The sequence below is a fragment of the Diadema setosum genome, chromosome 5, assembly GCF_964275005.1.
Source record: "Diadema setosum chromosome 5, eeDiaSeto1, whole genome shotgun sequence".
Lineage (NCBI taxonomy): Eukaryota > Metazoa > Echinodermata > Echinoidea > Diadematoida > Diadematidae > Diadema > Diadema setosum.
In genome coordinates this window covers 13,058,157-13,083,076 of record NC_092689.1, presented here as the reverse complement: position 1 = coordinate 13,083,076, position 24,920 = coordinate 13,058,157, and the positions used below count along the sequence as shown (strand labels likewise).

At 38.4% G+C, this 24,920-nt stretch overlaps 1 protein-coding gene across 1 annotated transcript; it reads left to right on the top strand.

Annotated features, from left to right (window-relative positions):
* The first annotated feature begins 922 nt into the window (after positions 1 to 922).
* Positions 923 to 24,208, top strand: LOC140228597 (transaldolase-like). Its single transcript, XM_072308830.1, has 9 exons — positions 923 to 1,062; positions 14,454 to 14,577; positions 15,218 to 15,325; positions 16,377 to 16,508; positions 17,520 to 17,580; positions 19,094 to 19,208; positions 19,799 to 19,928; positions 20,769 to 20,836; positions 21,741 to 24,208. The coding sequence occupies exons 1-9, from the start codon at positions 972 to 974 to the stop codon at positions 21,902 to 21,904; spliced, it is 993 nt and encodes a 330-aa protein (XP_072164931.1). The 5' UTR covers positions 923 to 971; the 3' UTR covers positions 21,905 to 24,208.
* Positions 24,209 to 24,920: the final 712 nt, after the last annotated feature.

Here is a 24,920-nt window from a genome sequence, read left to right as displayed (position 1 = left end):
GTGGGGGCCCGAGCCCGCACGGCCCCCATGTTTCCGCCGTGGTAAATGTTTTGCCTGCTTACTCTGGGCTCCACTGTTGTTTATAGCTAGATCAATTCAATTCTGACGCGATCGGTTGATTTCTGTGCTCTTGAGTCTTGCAATATTATAAATGCTAACAATTTACGTGTATAGGCCTATTGTAACATCGGAACTTGTTTTTGTTTTTTTGTTTTTTAAAACTGACATACATTGTATGTTCTACTAATGTATTCTTTTTTTTTTCTCAGCATCATTATATTCGTTATTATGATTGATGGAAACCATAATTGCATACATGATACTGCCCGACGAAGACGAAGAAGAAGAAGAAGAAGAAGAAGAAAAAGAAGAAGAAGAAGAAGAAGAAGAAGAAGAAGTTTTTTACAAATCATTATCTTTGATACTTTAACTGAGAACTGGACGATAATACTTCAGTCAGTATAGAAAATAAAAATAAAAAGACAGAAAATGTCAGCGCCTTTGTAGTATTCGTCAGACAACGTAATAACATACAATAAAAGTAAACCATGCCAGTTTTATAATTTCAGATTAAATCGAATAACTACACCGTCCTCCGCGAGAAGCACAAAAATAACAACTAAAATCATTATTCTCTTTAGGACGAACCTATGATAGAGCCGGGATTCCACAACCAATATCAGCGTCACCTGCATTAACATGACTGTGGTATCATTATGTTTTTACTGACTTTATTCATGTAGGCCAATCATACGAAACGGCAGTCTAAAACTAAGGTAGAAGGATATGTGCTGATATACATACAACAAACATACCACATGATTGTGTTCGGAGAATGAAGTCCCGCCGTTCACCTAGATCCTGACACCCCACAAAATAATGAATTATTCCAATGACCCCGCATATGATTGACCTCTCGCCAGGGCTAGATTTTCTCATGCATGGTGGTGTGCAGGAAGTGAATAGTCACAATGTCAGAAGAAAAGCGAATGAGAATGGCGTCTTCTTTGGATCAGCTCAAGCAACATACCACTGTCGTCTGTGACACAGGCGAATTTGAGTGTAAGTAGTTAACATTATTTCAAAATTACTTACTAACAATAAGGTCATCCATTTCCGTGTTTACTGCATGCTTTGAACGCCATCTTGAACTTACCCAACAGCAGCCAACACGGACCCAGCGGAGATGCAACTACATTCCACCGCAGAGTAGCCCGTACGGCGGTCGAGAAATACTGCCTAGGGAGAAGCAGCGCATTCAGCGTTCAGCTAATTCAACAAAGGCAAAGCGTCAAAGCTCAAAGTAACGTTAGAGCCAGATATTTGAAAAAGCCTTTAAAAAAGAGTCGCATGCAGTTTTATAGTTGTTTTTTTTTTTTAAATCTTATTACCAGTTAGTGCTAAATTTACCCTTTTTTGGCTTTACTCCCTTTGCCAGGATAGGCCTACAATGTACTGCATCAGAATGTCAACAATTATTTTTACCCTGTTGACATGTTCTCTAGCGCTAGCATATAAAGTTATTACCTCATTAACGACAGTAACAGTTTGGTTCTATAGCTCGTAACATAATGGCGGTAAAGTGCGGAAGCCTCCCATAATTCGACCACCTGCTATAAGCTACAATACATCAGTGATCTCATCGGTACATGTAGAAACCTATTAATAGTATTATGGTCAGTAGACTCAATGGCTATACGCTTTTGCGCATGGTCGAACCAACCTTGGCATGGGAGGTTGAACCTTGGTGCATGGCGCAGGTGCCGATAAGTCGGTATCAGAAATTGGTTCTGGTTCTGGTTCTGGTTCTGGTTGGGTTCTGCGCAATCACTGCCTGAAGGCTGTTATCCCGCGCAGCCGGTGTGAACGGATTTATTTCTTTAAAATTTTTTAATTGGCTCAAGTTCTGCTCTGTTTTTGCTCTGTGGCATTTTTTTTTTTTTTTTTTTTTTTTGGGGGGGGGGGGTGTTTTTTTACATCACAGAATTGTTTTGATATCCATGAGGCCAGTAATGATATTGATCGTGTTGATGAATTTCAAATGATGGAATCAATGAATGCCAATAGGAATCAGAATGCATGTTTGTATGTTTGTTTCTTAAAGGTGTCTACAAAAAAAAAGACCAAAAAAAAATGTAGCTTGAATGTTGTACAGGTTAGAACCACCAGAGGTTTGTAGAAACATTTCATGCACAGTTGGTCTATATACTGTAGTACAGTGGTCAAATTGGTCATTTTGTCAAAAAAAAGCCATTATGTTGATGAAATTGTCATTTTGTGAGGAAATTTCCAATTTCATGACGAAAGAGACCATGCGACAATTGGCACCTTGTACTCAACTACGAGCTTATCCTCAAATTCAAGGATCATTGCCTGAGCATATTCAACTAATCTCTATCAATTAAAAAGCTGAGACACTTCGAAATTTCACAGCGGCCGTTTTTTTTTTTCATTTTTGGCAAAATTTAATCATTCTGTTTCTGTGATTCTACTCGGTAACTCAGTGAATTATAGAGTCACAGGAAGAAAGAATGAATTGGAATTCATTGATGTGCATGTTTAGTATTCAGTGAATCATTGATGGATGGTGTCAAGTGCATAAAAAAACACAAACATCACGCGGCTGCTACAATTCAAGTACAAATAAGTGATGAATTTCTGGGAGGATCATGTCTATTTGAGTCTTCAATTTGATGATACATGTAGTATATGGTACACAAATGTACCATGTGAGTAATAATTTTAAAGTTGGAAGGCAAAATTGATGAATAGATTTGTGATTTAATAGGAAACTATTAAAACAGTGAGTGCTATAGTTCTACTGTAATAGTGTGTAATAATGCCTTTGTACTGTATAAGTAGTGGTATTGTGTAATAAATGTTATAGATAGAAGGTACATAAATTTGTTTGTATTACAAATTGTGTAATTTACTTCATAGTGCCTATGTAATGGGCATTTTACTTGAATTGATGAAGAAGGCTTCTAACTTTCCCAAGAAAACCTTTCCATTCTTTGACAAGGTAAATTGTGTACTGTAAAAGTGGATATTTTCGCGCGACTAACTTTTCGCGCTTGGCCAGACGAAAAGAGTTTCGTGTGTTTTTAATTCCGCGGAATCAAGACATCAACCACTGGAACATACAGCATGCAAAAATATTCGCATGCTTTTATTTTTGCGCTTGTTTCTGGTTTGCGAGAAATGCACGAAAATTTCAACACCGCAAAAATTTCCACTTTTACAGTAGTGTACCAGCACCTGACTCAAGCTGTTTAATAGACTGTTTTACACTGTACTCACTAGCACTTTGAAATATGTACAGTCTACATTGTACATGTGCAATTACATACATGTACAACATATGTACAGTATGTACACACAATGTGTATACGTCAGATTAATACTCAGTTGGTCTAGTAGCTTTATGCTCCCTTTATAGGTTTTAGAGGTTTAAGCTATTATATAAAAAAAAAATACATTTATAACAACATTGTAGATAGTACATGTGAACAGTTGTACACCGTCAATGGCAAATAAGAAATTGGTTTCTGAGAAATGAATATACAATGGGGTAATTCCATGAAGTTGGGGCAGTGTCCATGTAGCATCGTGATATTTGAAAAATACATTTCAGCATAACTCAATATTAATTATGCTATACATTTATTGTTTGCAGGCTTTACATTTGCATTGAGGCCACACATTTTCTTGGAAACTTTGTGCCATTCAGACTCAACTTTGATGAAGTTATTAAACAATATGTAACGGTGTCCTGTAGCATCGTGACGTGTCCATGTAGCATCGTGATATTTTAAAATTTGGTCTTAAGAGACAAATTATGGCAATTAGCTTGACCAAAATTTGATGCAATGTGCATATTTACTAGATTAGTCAGATAGCTAAATATCTCAAATTTCCTGTACACAGTTTTAATTTTAAAAGAAAATTACAAAATGTATCATGATGCTACGCGGTGTCCTTTTTTGTTACATTTGGTGGACACCGCGTAGCGTAGTGACACATTTTGTAATTTTCTTGTAAAAGTAAGACTGTGGAAAGGAGAGTAAAGATATTTAGCTATCTGACTAATTGAGTAATTATGCATGTTATATCAAATTTTGGTCAAGCTAATTGCATTAATTTGTCTTTTAGGACCAGATTTTAACTATCACGATGCTACATGGACACGTCACGATGCTACAGGACACCGTTACATTTTTTTTAAATAACTTTGTAGGTATTATTGGCGTGGGCCTATGATGAAATACCTAACTAAATTATTACTCACCGAGTGGCTCACGGGACTTGGAGCTGAAGGCACCACCAGCAGGAATGGTAGGCGACCGTGTCAGTAGTGCAGAATGCACTAGGGCACCAGAAAAGGTGTAAAGTGTCCTTGTAGGTTGTATTGCACTTCCCGAAATAATATGGACTAACTCCGAATGCACTAAGGGTGTCCGAAGACGACAGTGTCCCATAGAAATATGTACAAAATATCCAGCGGCAGCGTGGAGTATCCTCCGAGTGCCGCGGCTAGCACAAGCGAGGGTAGAGTCGATCCACCGCTGGAGCGCTGGATAGAAGAACTGCACGGTCCCTAGCTGGTTGTGGTAGAGTCTGCACACCACAGACCACGCGCTAGCAGGACAGAAGCAGCGATGTGATGGGACGCAGATCGCGTTGAATGCAACGATGTAACGAGGCGCCGATCGCGTTCAGATCGCGTTGAATGCAGCGATGTAACGAGGCGCCGGTCGCGTTGAATGTAGCGATGTTAAGATCCCCAGGTTGGAGTGTAGCCTGAAGAAAGGGCGAGTCGCGATGAAAAGTAGCGAATGCCGCGAAGTACGAAATCCGGGAAAGTGTAATAATCCGTATTGAGTATTATCCGTATGAAATGCCAGTCCACGGCGCGAGGTATCGTCAGCGCGAGAAGACGTGTGAAGTATACGGACGTAGTATGCGGACGTGAGTGACTCCAACGATTAGGACGTGCTCTCGGGATGAAAGCTAATCGTGAAGTGAGGAAGCGTGGTAAATGAAACAGCGTGGTCGGAGAAAACGTGTCACGGACAGGAGCTTTGAGAGTGGTAATTGGCTGATGAAGGTGTACAGCTCGCCACTAATTGGTAGCTTGTTTCCGTGACAGCAAAACAAGGTGTGTGTTTATGAAAATCCGACTACTGTTGGAATGTGAAATATGCGTACCTCGGCACGATGACAAAAGCGAAGAATGTAGTGCGCACCTGTCGTGTGCCGGCGCACAAAGAAAGTTCGCATGGATGTTGACAGAATGCTGGGTTGTCAGACAGCATAATTGACAGCAGCCAGACAGTAAAAAATACCGAGATATTGGAAACCGCTACAACTTCATCAAAATTGAGTCTGAATGGCACAAAATTTCCAGGAAAATGTATGGTCTCAATACAAATGTAAAGCCTATAAACAATATATAGCATAATTAGTATTGAGTTATGCTAAAATGTAACACTTTGTGCCCCAACTTCATGGAATTACCCAATGTACATTGTACATCATGTACATACAAATGTATTTCTGATCATTTTCAATGCAAATCCATGTTATTGACTCAAAGTTGTATATCAAAATGTTATTGTAGTACTGTATTAAGACTATTCATTCAGACTATATTGTACATACACTTACATGTAGGAGCTAATCGTGCAATACCTTTTTAGTATACATTATACAGTGTAGCATTACATGTGGGTGATACATAAATATGCATCTTTTGATATGTTGTACTGTGTGTGCATGGATTTTGCATACATGTACAACATGTACATTGTACTGTATGGGATAGGGGGGGGGGGGAGGGGCACGGACCAGCACTTGTACAGAGTACACTGTACACATGTAACAAATTGTATAATTGCCTTACCCAGATTTTGTAATTTTCTCAGGTTTGCACTCTAAATTTCAAATGCCTTACCAGCAGCATCAATGCACTACTCTCCCCCCCCCCAAAAAAAAACAACAACAACAACTTGTAAACAAAAAAAACAAACAATCAAATCAAATCAAATCAGAACAAAACAAAACAAAAACAAAAGTCAAATCAAGTACTTGTAGGTTTATTACATCATCAGCGTTACAGTAACACATTTAGGCATCAGTTCCATAGCACAAAACATGTAAGTAATGCAGAAATATTTCCAAATACATGTCATTTAAGACCTGATTTGCCATTTTGACAGTCAATGTATAGTAAATTGTTATGAATGTAAAGTGTAGTGATTACCGGTATGTAATGTGAAAGCATTGATCTGCAACAATAGACATTTCATATGCCATTATCTTACAAGATAATGGCATGTGTACAGTGGTGGTTGGAGAATGTATTTCAGCTGTTACTATACAATTGTACATTAAGATGTCAAGCAGGCTGTGAATCACCCTGTTCTACAGACTGAACAAACACATACAAATGTAGTATTTGCACGAGTTAAAAAGTTGGCTGTGTGCGAGAGGGAGAGTCTATTATAGGGGATTGATCAATACAGCAGTAGGCATTTAATACGTTGAGGACGAGTCCTGAGTATACTCGGGCAAGTGTCTACATTGTATGCATGTTGTACACTGTAGCAAAATCAGCCTGTCCTCAATGGATTAAACTTTATACCAGTACCTCTCTTACTTTGTATAGTACACTGTTTACATGTGAGTATGCAGATACTCATGAATGGTCAGCATTCTTCGACAAGCTTCGGTGTACATGGACAATATGCAGTATTAAAGCAGTTTACAGGTACACTACATGTAGTGCTTTTTTAGTACAGGCATTTTTAGTTTTAAAGGCAGAATTCTTTATAGTTTTAGACAGCATGCTAACTACAGTATACCTGGTACAGTGTAGTGTCCACAGACCTGTAGAAATTTCCATCATATGACAGTCATGTGATGTGCAGTCCATTGGAAGAAGCCCATTGCATTATAAAGTCTGTGGGTATTGCTCAAGTGTCGATTTGAACAAAATATATGATACAAAAGATTAAACTTTTAATATTAGTCGTGCTGTTCAGATTTTGTACATTTGTATATCATGACGTTGAGCATGGGGGAAAGGGATGATGACTTCATTTCAGTGCATTGTGTTTGGCAAGATTATCTACAGTGTAGTATTTAAGCTTCTTAAAGGACAAGTTCACCTTCATAAACATAAGGATCGAGAGAATGTAGCAATATTAGTGGAACACATCATTGAAAGTTTGAGGAAAATCGGACAATCCATTCAAAAATTATGAATTTTTGAAGTTTTTGTGCAGTAACCGCTGGATGAGAAGACTACTGCAGTGTGTGAATAACTTAGATGTCACATGCGTACAACAATGTAAGGAAAATATAAAGAGAATTTCACAAAATTTCATCTTTTGAGAAAAGTACACATTCCCCCGACTCGTTACCGACAAATGTTATGGGTAATATTATTCCCCCTGCCTTTAGAAAGAGGCAAGTCAAGTGCTCTTTTATTATGCGAAAAAAGTGAAAATATGTTGAATTTTCTTTACATTTTCTTTATACTGTTGTACACATATGACTCACAAGCTGTAGTAGTCTCCTCATCCAGCGGTTCCAACACAAAAATTTTAAAAATTCATAACTTTTGCATCGATTGTCCAATTTTCCTCAAACTTTCACTGATGTGTTCTACATATTAATGTTGTTGCATTCTCTCAATCCTTATGTTTATGAAGGTGAACTTGTCCTTTAACACAGCCTTCTGTGTTTTACATGATACATGTACAATTGTACTTGTACATGTGCAGTGAACATTGTATGTACCATTTTTTTTTTTTTCATAAGGAAGTAAATTTGACATTGTGCCATGGACCTACAGTGACAAGGACAATTTTTTACATACCAGCTGTAAAAGTACAAAACCAAATGAGAAGGACTAAAAACAACAAATAAACAACAAAACTGATATCATATCTAATAATGAAATAATATTAAACAAATTGCATTAGATTTGATACAAGGATGTCTACTTACATTGTAAGTAGGCTTATCTTATTCAAATTACATTAATTGTGCTCCACAGAATTAGAAACTCAACTGATACATGTAGATAACGCAAGCTTTGCTGTGAGGATACTATCCTGCAGTGTTTGCACTGTCCTTTGTAGCCAAATGATTTCCAAATCTGCACTTCATAATTGATTTGTTGGTGCTCTTTTTCTGTTGTTGTTCGGCTACTCCAAAGCCCAGATAACAACAGGACAAATACCAGGTACGGGTACTCTAGTTAGGCTTAAATGTGCCATGACTTGGCACTAATATGGATGCCTCATTTGCAGGGAGCAAAGCGGCAAAAACAATGACATGCAAATTTGTAAGTTAGCCCATAAACACCTCGGCCCGAATTCAGGAAGGTGGTACAATTGAAACCATGGTTTAAACCATGGACAAAGACCGTAGTTTTGTGTGGGACACCAAGTGTTGCATGGCCTATTTCATTACGAAATCGGTCATTTCGTCGACGAAATGACCGTTTCGTTTGATTATTGATTTTTTTATGGGGTGTATGAACAGTTTTCAACAAGTGGCACAGCAGCTGGTTGTAGTGTTCGCCAGAATGAAATGTACAATGTAGATCAGATTATTTACAAACACAGTGCAGAGGACACTGACAGATGTTTGGTATGTACAACAGGGTGTGAATGTGTTGTTCGAAGCAAGTTGCCTGATGAAGAGGAATACAACACAATTGTGCTGTAGCTATTGTGTCAGCCCCAAGCTGTACATATCATACTCTAGTTCCTGGTTTGCTGCAAATTTGTCAGCAAAATGGTGATGCATGTGAGAGAGCAGACCCTCCCATAAACTACATGTGCTAGAGTATAGTGCAGACTGTTAGGCTGGCTCTTGTCACCAAAAATGCACTCCTTTTCAACTTTATGCCACTCTTTTCAATGAAAAGGGGGGTGGGAGCACAAGTGGAACCTTGATACTATATTGTTCCTGTTACTGCCCCGGTGCTCTTCCTGAAAGCTGAATTCCACAGTGGAGTGGTATCCTCTTTTCCTTTCGAGGGACTGCCCACAACTCTATATCCGTATTGTTTTCCTGTAGCAACAGTGCTCTGACTGTTGAATTCAGGTGAATTGTACATTATACAAGACAATGAGGAAATAAAAGTTAAACTACTATTTCTGGAATAAATCATACTTCATAATCATGTTTGCCTGAAGTTTTCTGGGTACATGGATGTCTTATAAAGTTTTATTGTGTCTGTTTTGAGATTTGTAGGAGACAAAGTAGTGGAGAATCACCTTACAAGGAAAGTTGCAATGTACTTTGTTTGCATTACAAATTTCAAAACATATCATTGTTTACTGTAATGCAGGGTGCCACATACAGCTAAGCACTTGCCCAATTGCCTGGGGCAAGTAAAAATCAAAGTCAGGCAAGTGTTTTGGAACAATGAGAGAAAAAAAAATACTTGCCCGAATTGGGCAAGCAAACAGCTTTGAAGCTACAGATATTTTTTACTTCCCAACACTAGTGTGAAAAAGTCCCACAAACCCAACACCAACACTCTATCGAACCAAGCTTGTTACTCCCCACATGTGCTGTTTATTGAAATGATTGGGTTTTATCAAGCCCTTGGCTTTACAAGTGATTTTCATTTTCTTATACGTACAACCTGTGGACTCTCTTTTCTAGCAATTAAAATTCATGTTCATGCAAGTGTTCTGCAACAATTTGAAAATCTGCTTGCCTGACCGGGCAAGTGGTATTTAAGTTATGTACAATATGTAGCACTCTGCATAATGTACACTGTAATTGATTAATTAATGAGCTGTTATTAAAGAGCATTAATTTGATAAGTATTACTGTCATTATCACACAACATTTCAGTCTTACATTGTATTTATTGAACAACATGTACTGTACGATTACAAGTAGATGCAATCTGAGGTGCCTACTGTATGTGAATGTGTACCGTACTTCAAACTTGATCTTGTATACACTGGCAGGAAGGAAGCACAAAACCAGTATGACTGTGCATTTTGTGGTATTCATCATGACATCAGCATTTACAATGTGTATTGTAAACTTGCTTCATTGTACATTTATGGTATGCTGGCACTAAAAAGTACCCTCATTGTTCATACAGTACATAGGCCCACATATAGAAATTGTTTGAAATTCAGACACATTTATATTGTTCAGCTACCACAACTCTGCGAATCTTTAGTTTACCATTGTAGTGTTGGGATAATATTTCACATACTGTATACAATTTATACAATGTTCAAGCAAGATCAAAGACTGTTGTATAATATCCTATCCTTCCATCTTGCTTTATATAACATTGTACCCGAATAATAGTAATCATGAACTACTGTACATAAAATTTGATTTTATAAATTCAGAGAACAGAAGTGCTAATTTCTGAAATTAGCATACTCGTCAGACATTATTGCTATGTCACCCACATTTACATTGTATGAGCATACCGGTGTAGGTGTACCATGCCAAGTGAGCTCCTGGTAATAGTTTAATAGCAGTTGGTTTGTATTGTAAAGACTTTGCATTTCTACATGCATGAAGCGTATGCAGTGTAGCGTCTTCATGCATCTTTTCACTGTAGAGTCATCCGTCCTCCTGCTTTACCTTTGACCCCGTTTACAGTGCGAGGCTCGGCCGCGGCCGAGCCGCGGCCGAGCCCAGCCCCGCTTCAGTGTAAACACGCAAAAGGCCAAATGCGAGGCCAAAATTGGCCTCGCATTTGGCCTCGCTCTGGAGGTGGTCTCGGCCGCGGCCGAGCCGCGGCCGAGCCCGGCCTCTTCTTGGTGTAAACGCAAAGTGGGCCAAATGCGCGGCCAATTGCGCGGCCAATTTTAGTCTGGCTTCCAAACCCTCTGCCTGTATCTTTCGCTATTCAGGATATAAACCCCTCAACGTGGAAAACTAGAATAGTTTAAGGTGGTTTTGTCCTGCAAAGGATTTTTTCCTTCGGCAAAGGCCTTTGCCCGAACGGCGACTTCGTCGCCACGGAATTCATTTGGCAAAGGGTCTGAAAACCAGACAATACCAAATTGCGTTTGTTTACAAGCAGAGCGCCACTACGACAAAATATTGAAAGGTTTGAATCAAAAGCGCGGCCGAGCCCAGCAGTGTAAACGGACAAAATTGCGAGGCTCGGCCGCGCAATTGAGGCCGGACTCGGCCGCGGCCGAGCCGCGGCCGAGCCCGGCCCCGCACTGTAAACGGGGTCCTATAGCCGAGATTTTTTTGTTTACACTGGATGCTGGTTCCCTCCATCGTCGCTATCGAGCGTAATCAATCCCTGGGACGTGCGTAGATTGTCCGGATTGCAGAGATTGCTTCACGATAAATCCTGAATATTACGTGTGATGCAGGAATAGCGACCACCTGGGGGTCTGCAGTACAGGCGTTAATCAAAAGCCAGCGGTAGAGGCGTGCATATATAATTCAGGCCTCTTTTAGATACAATGTGTATCTTGCAGTGCTGGTACTGTAGACTTACAGCAGTACAGCGTATGTTCAGTTGGTTCATGAGAAGGGCTTTTTTCTTTTTGTTGACATATATACAGCTGTATATATATATATATATATTGTACATGTACCAGAAATGGTCATTGTGTTTTTAAACGTTAGTCTTTTGTTGAGCAGCTTATTATATACATGTACATAATTTGTCAAATTTGTCAAGCATCTCAAAACATTAGATTCATCCTTCAGGTAATGAGTATGAGTAAAGTAAATATTTTCTATGCCATTTATAATTTACAAGTCATTTTTGCATGTTTTGTGCATCTCAGGATACATGTTTCTTTGTTCAATATTCAAGAAACCTAGCAGAGAAAATGAGAAAACAGAAAGTCACAGAGATGCACAATTAAATATTGTCAATGAAATAACCCCTATAGGAACCTCAAGGCTAATGTTTGCTGTGAACAAAACCATTGAGGTAATAATCATATTTAGCGCCATCTAAAAGATGACTGCAAATTTGGAAAATCACAGCCATAATTCTTACATATCGTGGAATGCTGTTTCAATAGTGATATTTCATATTACATTATGGTAGGCCCTACAGTACTTAGCTGGTTGATTACAAACTTGTGTATTTCTACAATTTTTACTCAGTGCTATACTGTTCAATACCATACCAGTGAAAACAGTATGATGATACAGCTGCAAACCAATAGACACCTACATGTATGTACAGCATAAACTGTACTGTTATATGATCCATTGCTTTTTATATCCAGTTCTAGATGTCCTTACCAAAATATAGTGGACAGAAGATGCACATAGGGGACAGGGATATCAGAAAGAAGGACATAATGGAGTTTGTCCTTCATTAGGTCTACAGGAGTGCACAATACCCATTGCAAAATTGTTTCACTGTAGAATTACTGAATAACACTGGCATAGCCATTTGGTTGTTTGCACTTGATAGTACAAGTAAAGCACTAGCATGAGTTTAAGGTCAAATGCCCTCAGCACCGCCCATTACAGGTGTACACTGTATATGAATTTTTACCATACAGTGTCGATTGACATACAGTATGGTATGCCAGTTTGCAGATACTCTGTACAAGAGCTTTGAGGTATGAACCAAAATTCTTGCACTAACAGAAATCCTCTCAGTGATAATCAGAAAGTTACATCTTGTTGCATTTCATTTTATATACATTCAATAATATCCTGTTCAAAACTTGCAATTATATGATTGCTTCCTATGTTTTATGGGTCAGCACAACATACAGGTTTGTATTATTACAGCGGGCCTACAATTTATCCTTTTAATTGTGTGCCAAACAATCAAAACTACATTACATGTTTACCAGTCTGAAATCTTGATAATGAAAAATACCAATTGTCTGTAGACGGTGTACACTGTACAGCGTAGGTCCTTCTGAAATGCTTCATGCAATCACAATATGAGGAAACTCTGTGAAGTATTTGACATTGTGATGTGTGGTGCTCGGCCAGACAAAATACTTTGGAGTTGATGGTGTGTGACCATGTACTGTGTACGCAGTAAGGAACCATACATATTTAAAACAAACACATCACATGTGTTAAAATAGCCTGAAATCTTGAGAATGATGACACTCTCAAGGATAGGTCATAATGACATACTGGCCAGCTCTACCACTTTTGGCGGTACTGTAGACTACTGCTTTTCAGAGATTTCAAGCTAGCACTGCTCGCGTAGGCAGCCTTGATTATACCGCTTTCTCGAATGAAAATGTTGGCAAGTACATATGGATGTACGTGTAATGAAGTGCTTCATGCATTCTCAATATGAGGAAACTCTGTGAAGTAAACCAATCATGTTGTGATGTGTTGTGACCATGTACTGTGTACACAGTACCTAACCATGTTAAGTACATACAGGTACTAGCTAGCAATTTAGCATGCACACTTGGGGATACCTGTACCAACAATAGGCAGTTTTGTACATGCCAGCACATTATTGTATGCACAGTGGTTGCTTATCAAATTGGTCCGACACCAGTCATCCTGTGGATAGTGAGGGTGAGGCAGTCCTTATTGCATAAAGGCAGGCACATTCTCAATTAGGACATTGGTGTGTGTGTGTGCACAGCATAGAGTGGTTTTGAGTGGTTTGCCCAAGACTCAGAGCTGCCTGTAGACATGCTATGTAGACATAGGAGCTCGCTGTAAAATGAAAGTGCCTTGACCTACATGCTTATCCTGCCTCTTTTACACAGAAGAACATTTCATGATTTTTTTTCATGATTTTTCATGATTTTTTTTTCCTCATGCTACAGAAATGCAACAATCATTATAAATTCCCACTGGCTGCAGAGCTCCACTATTATGACTAAAGCCCCCTATGGCAGTGTCTCGGTTTATCTAATCTTTTGTTGTTGTTGTTGTTGTTGTAATGTTTGCAGTTGGAATGAAAGGGTGTACATAAATGAGTCTTTTTTGCTTCCATTGCACTTACAAAAAGAAAATGCTCATCAAATGATGTTTTGAGAGCATGCTGTCATTCATTGACAGATATATGAACATCTTTTGAGTCTTTGATGATAATCTTTTCACATATTTCACATATATGTATGCATAGTGGATAAAGATTTAAAGATGAATATATTATAATCAACTTTGATATTTACTTGGCAAATTTGCTAATTTGAGACATGTGAGTCGTGATTTTGTAACAATGATCACACAGTTCTCTGTCCCGTTCGTCCAGTGGCATGCTACAGTATTTCAAATCGGACTACTATACAAACGCAAAATACGTCATGTATGCGATACAATGCATACAATCAATTACACATACAATAATTTCTTTTTGATATATACTGTAATTGTTTGGAGGGTATTCGCATTCTGCTTGGAAAGTTATATTTGTTGCTTTTGACTTTGACTTTTCTCTCTCTCAATCGCCTCTCTTCTTTCTCTCCGTGCTGCAGTGATGGAAAAGTACAAGCCAACAGATGCAACGACCAATCCCTCATTGATCCTAGCAGCCGCTAACAAGCCTCAGTATGCTGCCCTCATCGACGAGGCAGTTGCATATGCCAAGACCAATGCTTCGTGAGTACCAGGGAACCCCCAAATTGCTTCAGTTGGTAAACATACTTTGTAATGAGAGATTGAATGCACTTTAACCAACAAATGAAGATGGATTAAGTTGGGTCACCCATGAATTTCCATGCTACTGGGTCTTTAAGTGAAAATACATGTATGCTAAAATTTCAATTTCGGTAGTTCTGCAGAGAAGATTGTGACAATTTGGCCATACATGTATGAAAGAAGTGATTATTGGTGATGGGATGCATCAAGAATGACTTTCTTCTACCCCTATTAAGAGATGACTGTTTGCTTTGATGGAGAGTGTGGTCATAGATGTACACAGTACATTGTATATTAGAAATCTTCAGATATATCCAGGTACCAGCTATTTCAGCTTGAGCCAATGAATGAATGAATGCACACTACCATATTCAGTTAACCCTTTATGTGCCATGGACTGTAGACTGTGTGTACAAGGCTATGGGATTTTATGTGCCAATCAACACTCAAGGCAAACAAAGGGTTAGTGGTTACTGTCAGTGAAGAGAAGAATCAATATGTGGTTCTATTGCTAGAATTAATCATTTCAAGGTCTGCTGTAAGTTGTAGCATTGAATATCAAAAGCATTATCATCTTGGGTCATTTTTTTTTTCTGGACAGCACCCAAGCTGACCAGGTGGTGTTGGCCATGGACAAGTTGGTGACCATCTTTGGCTCCAAGATCCTGAAAATCATCCCCGGACGCGTCTCGACAGAGGTGGATGCTAGGTGAGGCGTCAGGGGTGGTCAAGACATTTCGGAGGGAGGTCAGAGGACTGGCTCGTGTGGCACTCTCGAGAGAGTAGACACGAAAGAAATGATGCAGTGCTAATTTTGTTTTAATGCACATTCAGACCAAAATAGATATTATATACTGTATCAAGTATAATTAGTTTTCTATGTTATAAAATATATGATGTACATTGTATTTAAATATTAACTGCCATTTCAACCAACCATGTAATAATTTCTCGTTTGCGTTTAGTTTTTAGTATGAAGATCAAGGTGACCAATCTCGACTAGCACGTGTGCTAACTTTTGGTTTCCTTGTTAACAACAACAACTTTGTAGAATTACGCTACATGTATCACATTTAGATCTCAAATGTCTTCATTTCATCATGTTATTGTAAAGGAGTAATAGATAAGTTTTTTTTTTTTTTCCATACATGTATGTAAATATAATTGTATAATAATTGAAATGTACATGTTCAAATGTTGTTGCTAATAAAACTTCAAACTTCAAATAAATGCAATCAGTTTTGTTCGATTTATGTGTGTAATAGCTTTAGTACTTGTTGAGTTACGTACATGTACACTTGTCGTGGTTGAAGTTGATATAGGTCAGATAAATCACACTTTTCAAAATTTTGTGCCAAATAAAAACAAAATGGCAGAAGTGGGAATGTACTGATATCCTCTTCTCAGTTTTTTTTTTTTTTTTTTTTTTTTTGATTTTGTGGTATTGAGTGGTTGTAGCAATGAGTAGTACTGAAGATGTCCTGGTCAACAGATGGCATTGTTTTTTGAGGATAGATAGCATTTGAATTCTCTATCAGCCATGAAGACATAAAGAGTTGAATATTGCCATCAATTTTATGTTTAGAGAGGTAACTGAGTGTAACAGTATAGATTACCATTACAAGGAGCTTGCAAAACTTGTATGGAAACCATTCTGGTGCATTCACCACCGAAGGGGGTCTACAGTAAGTATAAAGTACTTAGGCAAAGTCTGGATCTTTCTTGATCTCTCCTGTGAATGTTCCTTTCTTGTGATTCAGGCTGTCTTTTGATAAGGCGGGTCAGATCGCCAAGGCAAGGCGCCTCATCGAGCTGTACGATCAGATTGGAGTCGGCAAGGAGCGCATCCTCATCAAACTCAGCTCCACATGGGAGGGCATCCAAGCAGCCAAGTAAGACAATAACAGAGAAACAAAACCAAAAAAAAAAAAAAAAAACACAAAGAAACAAACTAGATATTAGTACTCTGACTGGGCAAACTTCTGCCAAGCAGCTCATTTCTGCTCATGCATCCATTCTGAAAATCACCCATCTTTCCAACAAAAAAAACAAGCTATAAAAAAAAAGTGTTTGCCTCATCAGCTTTCAGCTGCACGGCTCCTTGAGCAGAGCATGTGCTTTTAGTACGCATGCGTATGCAAACCTCAAATATGCACAGATTGAACTCTCAAGTTCATTGATCCTACTTGCCAAAATGTAGAAAATCCTTCAAAAATTTATAAGAAATCCTGGATCACTACCAAAATTTAATCATCTGTTCCTTGTGACATTATCAACCTTTCCTGAAAGTTTCATACAAATAATCTGTTCACAACTTTTTGAGTTATTTTCGCAAACTGACAAACCAACAGAAGCAAAAACATTTCATTCCATGGCAGAAGTAATAACCATTACTTTTTGATTGACTCATACTGCGCTGCACTTGCCGATGGGCATGCATGCTTTCTTTGCTGTTTGGTGTAGATATTGGAAATTCATTGTCAATAACAGGGGCCTAATGCACGGCTGTCTCTGTCAAGGAGTTTGATATAAATATACATGTACAGGTATTTTCTGTCGAATGTCATGTGACATGTTCTTGGCCAATCACAATTTCATATCATTCTTAGGTGTTGTATAAGATGCCATACTTGAAATTACCAAGAAGGAGGATGTTTTAGCTCTATTTTGAAGTAAAATGACCTGGGTCCCGTTTCATAAAACTTGTTATCAGTAACAACTGCCACATTTCTATGACAAATTTGCTCTTATCCAGGATTTCAGTAGCTTATAAACAACTATCGTAGCTTGCTATTGATAACAAGTTTTATGAAACGGTGCCCAGGTTTCATGTTGTGCATCACATGTGGTATTGATCACATACTTGACATTCCTGAGCTGATTTCTCACAATTTTCTTTACAGAACTCTAGAAGAGGACTATGGCATTCATTGCAACCTTACGCTGCTGTTCTCATTCGCTCAGGTAGGAGAAATCTCAGTGTTAATATGCATTTATACCAAGTAGTGGTAGAAAGTTAGAGGAGTTGAAGGGTGCACTTTAATAGATTTAAGCATTGAAAGAGGATGATATAGGCTTGCTAGTCTTGCTGTAAGACTTTAAAACCGAGTCAGAAATGCATACAGGCAACTCCCCTTATAAGAAAGTCCTCAAGACCGACAGTTTTGTGTCATTATATCAAAATTTTGTTACAGCTGAACATTTAACTGCATACAGATATACAGATGATAATTTTGGAACCTGCATTTTTTTTTTTTTTTTTGTCGTAGCAGGAATTTCATTATGTCCATGGTGTTCATTAGAACAGGAGTACACTGTATTGGCAAAATAATGATACATACTGTATACGCCATACTGTAAAAGTGGAAATTTCTGTATTGTTGAAATTTTCGCACATTTCGCGCAATGAGAAACTAGCACAAAAAGCACGCAAATATTTTTGCCTGCCATATGTTCCAGTGGTTGATGTCTTGATTACGCAGAATTATAAACCCGCAAAACTCTTCTTACCTGGCGGAGTGCAAAAAATTAGGCGCGCGAAAAAATCCGCTTTTGCACTTACAGTATATTTCCACAGGGATTTTATTTTCTAGGACTGGAACTGGTGGAATTTGCAAATTTGAAAACATGCACAAATATTATGTCTGATCCCGGCATGAATGCTACTTGCACATATATATTTCACCATCCATTTGCTGTACCTCATGATCACAAATTTAACCACCGCAAAATCGTTGTGATTCGCAAAAAAAAAAAATAAAAAAAAAATGAGACTAGCTATGTATATGGTGTATACAGTAGTACATAGATCTAGTATTTTTTTTAAAGTTATCCCAAACAGTGTCGTCATCAGGAGGGTTCCAAAGCGTAACTTTACCTCAAGTGATCAGCCAGTGTTAACAGAGGTGTGAAGGCAGCTGTTGTTATTGCAGTGAAATCACAGAAGATTCAAAGAAAACTGTGTTTTCATCTTAACCAAGAGGGAAGTATCTTAATTTAGATTTAGACTGTGCTGTTAGTATATAAGCTGTTATTTTTGCGAGGGTTTAATTTTCGCGAATTTCGCGAATCACAGTTGGACCATTATTTCAACAGAGCGCGAAAAATGTTGCCATACACCAGGGTAATAGTGCACTTTCGCTCGCTAAAATGTCCATTACCTCCTCATTCAGGAAAATATGTGCACGTACCATTGTCCTTTTATCAAACTGAAATGATCGCAGTTATGGTATATCCAGTGAATGAGTTTGCTTATCATTAATTTTAGCCAACTGTAAAGGGAGGGCTACGCTCTATCAAGTTAATATAAAGCTGATTTTTATTCTTTCTTCTTCTTCTCCTCCTTCTTCTTCTTCTCCTCCTCTTCCTCCTCCTCCTCCTCCTCCTCCTCCTCCTCCTCCTCCTCCTCCACCTTCCTTCCTTCTCTTCTTCCTCTTTGCTCTTTGTTCTTGGTTCTTTCTTCCATCTTCTCTGCCAGGCTGTTGCATGTGCTGAGGCTGGTGTGACCCTCATCTCTCCATTTGTGGGTCGAATCCTGGACTGGCACAAAGCGAGCACCGGAAAGACCAGCTACGAGCCTCAGGATGACCCAGGTACTACTTGCAGGGGCCTGAAAAAGTATCAGTGTCAAAATCTCAGTAACTGTGTGCCCCCCCTTTTTTTTCTTTCCCTTTTTTAAACTCACCCCCCCCCCCCCTTCCACAGATAATTCAGCGAATTCAGAAACCCGCACAAAGGGAGAAGCCAATCAGAAAGTCAAATGAAATTGACTGTGAAGATAGGGCTTGTTTGGTGATTTGGGTTTAGGGGTGATGAAAATGTGATATCCAGCCAATTTCCAGATCAGCATGTTGAGTTGGGTGGTTAAGAGTGATTTGGTGTTTCTATTTGGAGTCTATGATTACAGATTATTCTGCTGGTCACCGTAAACTATTAAGTTGTATCTATACAATGATATGGTCTTCTCAGCCATCAGAATACTCCAATTTATTCACAAGGTTGGCAACCTTGCAATAGTTGGTGGTAATATGGAAAAAAAAAGGGCTACTTTCGTGGGGAAGGTGTCATGTTACAGACAGATTTCAAAGGGCAGCAATTAGTGGACAATATCATATGTTATTTGCCTTCCTCTTGCTGATATGATGTCGCTGTACTCTAAGAATCTCATCCTTATATTTGTAAGGTGTCATCAGCGTGACTAAAATCTACAACTACTACAAGAAGTTCGGCTACAAGACGGTGGTCATGGGCGCCTCCTTCCGCAATGTGGGCGAAATCTTGGAGTTGGCAGGCATCGACAATCTCACCATCAGGTTGGTCATGTGTCCTGTGATGTGTAAACATCTCATATTCCTCAATTTGCAATGCATTGTGGTTTGGATGAAGGGGAGTTTTGCATTTGGAGGAGAGTGATTTCTTGACACTTTGTCAGACTTATCGCATGTAAGTTCCTGTCTTTAATAGATACAGCGTGTGTGCATGCTGATTATTTCTTGAAACATGGGGTTTCAACAGTGACCAATTTGTTTCCCTAACTTGATGTAAAATACATGGTATGTATTCCCATGTGATACTGTAATAATGTTAACATTGATAAAGCTGAGAGTCCTGGATTATTTAATCCTTTTGGCCAGTGCTCTACTGTGCAAATGTGCTCAGTTTGCCAAACAGTACTTCCTATAAAAGGTATTGAGATGATATATCCTGTCGAGAAATTCACCCCAACCATGCATATGTAGGTACGTTAAACTGCAAAGTTTTCTGCATCACTTATACAAATTTCATCTCCATGATTGTGTGTGCATGCCAACAGTTATCTGATAATGAATGATTTGATGTAAAATACCTTTGTGAATCTTGGCCATTGAGTCTACAACACCTGGGCACTGTTTTCATGAAAGTTTTTAGCCCTGACAAGTTGTCAAGTCTAACAATTACGTACCATGGTATTAAAACAGTCAGTGACCAGAGATTCTCAGCCGATCAAAACCAAGGATTTTACTGGAATCATCAGAGACTGACAACTTGTCAGGGCTGACAACTTTCTTGACACGGTGCCCAGGACTGATTTGTCCCCTACCAGAGACATGACAGAGTGCAGATGTTTGTGACTAGCAGTCCCGAGAATCTTCATTTCATTTGTTTATTTGCAGTCCAAAACTCCTGGAGGAGCTGGCAAACTCTACAACTGAGGTGGTTCAGAAACTCACTCCTGAATCGGGTAAGACAAACGTTTCCCTCCATGACTTGATAACATTTTGGGTGTGTAATGTCATGATTTGATTGCCTTTCAGAATTTCAATTTTTTTTTTTCTGGTTTTAAAACTGATGCTGTTGTCTTGTGTATACAGGAAAAGAGAGAATTGGACAGTGTTTGCTTTAAAACAGATTATTGGGGATTCAGTGTAGGTAAAAAGATGAGCTGTCTAACTTGCAACTTGTTGATATGCAGAGTGAAATGAAAGCATGTAGCGAGAAGAAATACATGGAAGGTGAAATCAGTTACTTACCATCATCAAAATGTCTGCAACATATGGGATAATGATGATAATGATGAGGATGATGATGATGATAATAATAATAATGATAATAATAATAATGATAATAATAATGATGATGATGATGATAATAATAATAATAATAATTATAATAAAGATGATAATGATAATAATAATGATAATAATAATCAAATCAAATCAAATCAATAATGATAATAGTAATAATGATGATAACAATGATAATAATAATAATGATAATATAATAATAATAATAATGATAATAATGATAATAATGAGTTCCTCTCTCTCACTCACTCCCCTTTATTGCTCTGTCTATAGTTTGATGTAGCTTGCTAATTAGCTAGCTCTTAAAGTATCAATGCATTTTGTTGTTACTTGAGTTAATTGAATTTATTGTCCACCTGTCTGTCCAAATGACTGTGTATTTATCTATGAAGCTAGCTAGCTACCTAGAATGTAGGTGTTCATCGGTGCATGTATATATCAATCTATACATCCACTTGCCTGTCTTGTTGTTGAGATGCATGAAGTGAAATACTAGCTTCTTTTTTTTTTGAATGGTTGATGTAATTGCTACAAAATGTTTTTAAATGATTTGCTCTCCAGCCAAGAAGCAGGACTTCGAACAGGTGACGATCGACGAGCAATCCTTCCGTTGGATGCACAACGAAGACCAGATGGCTGTGGAGAAGCTCTCAGACGGCATCCGAAAGTTTGCCGCCGATGCCATCAAACTGGAGAAAATTCTCCGCGACAAGCTCGCTGCCTAGAGATGACTTCCAGACCCAGCCAGGATGCCACCACGTTGTTACTAACTTTGGACTACTCCACGTTCTGCGATCCCGATGCCTGTCTTGAATCAACATGAGGTTGATTCTGGCTTCTGTAGGATTAAATCCCCCTTTTGTGAAATCACTCCAATCATCTTTACAAGTACATGGGATCATGGCACTGAATTTCAGATAAGGCATGCATCCTGTGTAGCTTCAGAACTGCCTCTGGATTGACTATTTGAGTTTTAGCATGTCCCCAGTAACCAAGATTCTCAATTCATACAATTCTGAAACTTTTTCTAATTACAGGATTTAGATTTCTTATTTGTGGGCTTTGTCAAATCTAGAATTCATCAAATGCTGTAACCTGATTTTCATCAGGTTGCCGTTTCATGTGAGTTTAGTGCATTTTGCAATATTGACCAATACTGCCCTTGACTGTCGTATGCCACCACTCACCACTCAACAAATAGCTGTTTTTTTGCCTTCAAAGCCTTTGCCAATATGAAATTAGGTGGTGTGCTGTTAAGAAACAGACTTGGATTTTCTGGGTCATATTGGTTACTCCTCCCCCCCCCCCAAATAATCAGTCATTTTTCAGCTAAGCAATCTGGGGTACACTATTCGATAGTTGCCTTGTTGTCCTATTTTCATAAGCAGGTACTGCCTTTCCCCAGTATCAAAAGCGGATTTCGCTCTTTGATCAGGGATGCTTGAAACATGAGTTTTGGTGCATGACATTTAGCCTAATCTGTACGAAAATAAGAGAACACTTTTTGTTTTCAGTGTTGGATATATTTACATGAGTATTCAAACCAGGGTTCTTGGCATTCTACTCAGACAGTAATGTAGTGATGTGTATATGGGATCTTCCCCTTTAAAAGTTGTATCTGAAAGAAAAGACTTCTCCATGAGAGAGACATATATTTTTCTTTACTTTTTCACGCAGTCATTGCATCAGCCTTTAAAAGGTTCTTTTATCACCTGCGTGCAGCAACTTCAAGTCACTGCAAGTGACCCCTGTCAAACATCCCCAAGTGGTCTAACTCTATGGAAACTTACAAGTTGTTGAATACATCACACCTGTTTCTGGTGCCCTGTTGTATGTTGCAAATGTTCCAACCAGAATTCCGCGTACATGCACTCTTGTAAGGTGTGAATTTATTCGACTTGACTGGTATTTCCTCACCTGTTTGGCCCTTGTAACCATAATACATTAATTTGGAGGATTCTATGTACATAGTTTATGGATATCTAGAGGGTGTACTTTATTTTGTAATGTGTTAGTTAATTGCTAACACAAATTTAGATAATTTTTATACCATTTAAGAAATTCAACTCTGAGAGAACTTGTAGAAGTGCAGTTATGATAGCGATGGAGATTATGTTTGTATCACACGTTTGTATCACACATTATAGTCATCATCTCCTATCCAATCTATGTTCAGTTTCAGTTTGTGATGAGATACACTTCCTTGCACCAAGTGAGAAAATTTTTTGCCATCCCCATTTTGTCTGAAGACTGTTGCTAAGCACACTGTATAGGTACATGTATATATTCTCTCACAAAGTTTAGAAAAAAAAAGAAACAAGTTTCAAAGAAATGAGCACAGTACTGAATGTCTCCTTGTGAGGTTAAATTTGTTTTGTCTTTGTATATTCAGAATCTGACATCATGAATGTTGGCTGGCTTTAATTCAACATTTTGTCTGCCGAAACTTATGGCTCAGTGATGTGAATTACGGTCTGTTGATGACTCTCATCATGCAGTCCACAAGTAATAATTGCCCATGCTGTAATCACCATTCATTGATCACTGAATCTTGTCCATGGACTACTACTGATTCAGACAGAACGGTTTGGAAGGGATTACTGTAACTGGCGCAAGTTTTTAGACTGTCCTTTAGTGAGCTTTGACTGCAGTTTGATTTTGACAGCTCATTAAATCTAACAGCAGTGTCATGTGGGTCTTTGGCAGTGCAGTTTAAATTTCATTCCAATTTTTGTTTCCTCTCTTTCCCCAAGTCCGTGTTTCTCCTGTACAAGGAGAGATGAGCACAATGGATGCAAAAGTATTTCTGTTTCAAATACACCATACCTTTTTGGAAATATGTCCCTGCATTCATGCACCATTCCAGCCAGACGTAATCTTCTTCTTTGTAAAAAAGAGTGGGGCCTCATTACCAGTCTGAATTTTGTATGTTCTGAAAGTAGTTCAATATCAAAGCATTGTCAGTAATGTGTGTTGAGGACAATGATTATGCAATGGTAATAAAGAGACGAGACTTATTCATAGACAGAGATGTGTGTCAGCCTCCCTTTATCTTGCCTGTCTCCATTCTCTTAATTGTACCATGAAACATTTTCTATAAAGAGTTCGGATATAACAAGATACAGTGGACTCCCTTTATAATGAAGTCCTCGGGACCGGCAGTTTTCTTTCTTTACATCGAAATTTCGTTTAACCGAACAAATAAACAGTAAAAATACATAGTGTGGGTAACGTTGCAGCATGAATTTTAATTTTGTTGTAACCAGAATGTTGTTATAACAGGAGTGCACTGTACCTACCTAATATAGTGAGTTAAGAGTAAGACTGTTTTTTTTTTTTAATCTCTGATGTAAGGAGGTACCTGATATACCAAGGAAATTTCAGTGTCCCAAAGCAGCTCATTTTGATGGGTTCCCTTGTAAAAACTTGCTGTTTGATGAAACAGATGGGTTCTGTTGCACGATACTGTAAAAGTGGAAATTTTTGGCGGTGTTGAAATTTTCGTTCATTTTGCATAACCAGAAACTAGCTCAAAAATAAAAGCACACAAATATTTCTGCTGCCTGTATGTTCCAGTAGTTGAAGTCTTGATTCCGCGGAATTAAAAACACGCAAAACTCTTCTTGCCCGCCGAGCACGAAAAATTAGTCTCGCGAAAATATCCACTTTTACAGTAGTTGAGATCAAACAAGTCAAACGGAAAATCAATTCTAAGTCTCAGAATACTCAACTGTGATTGGT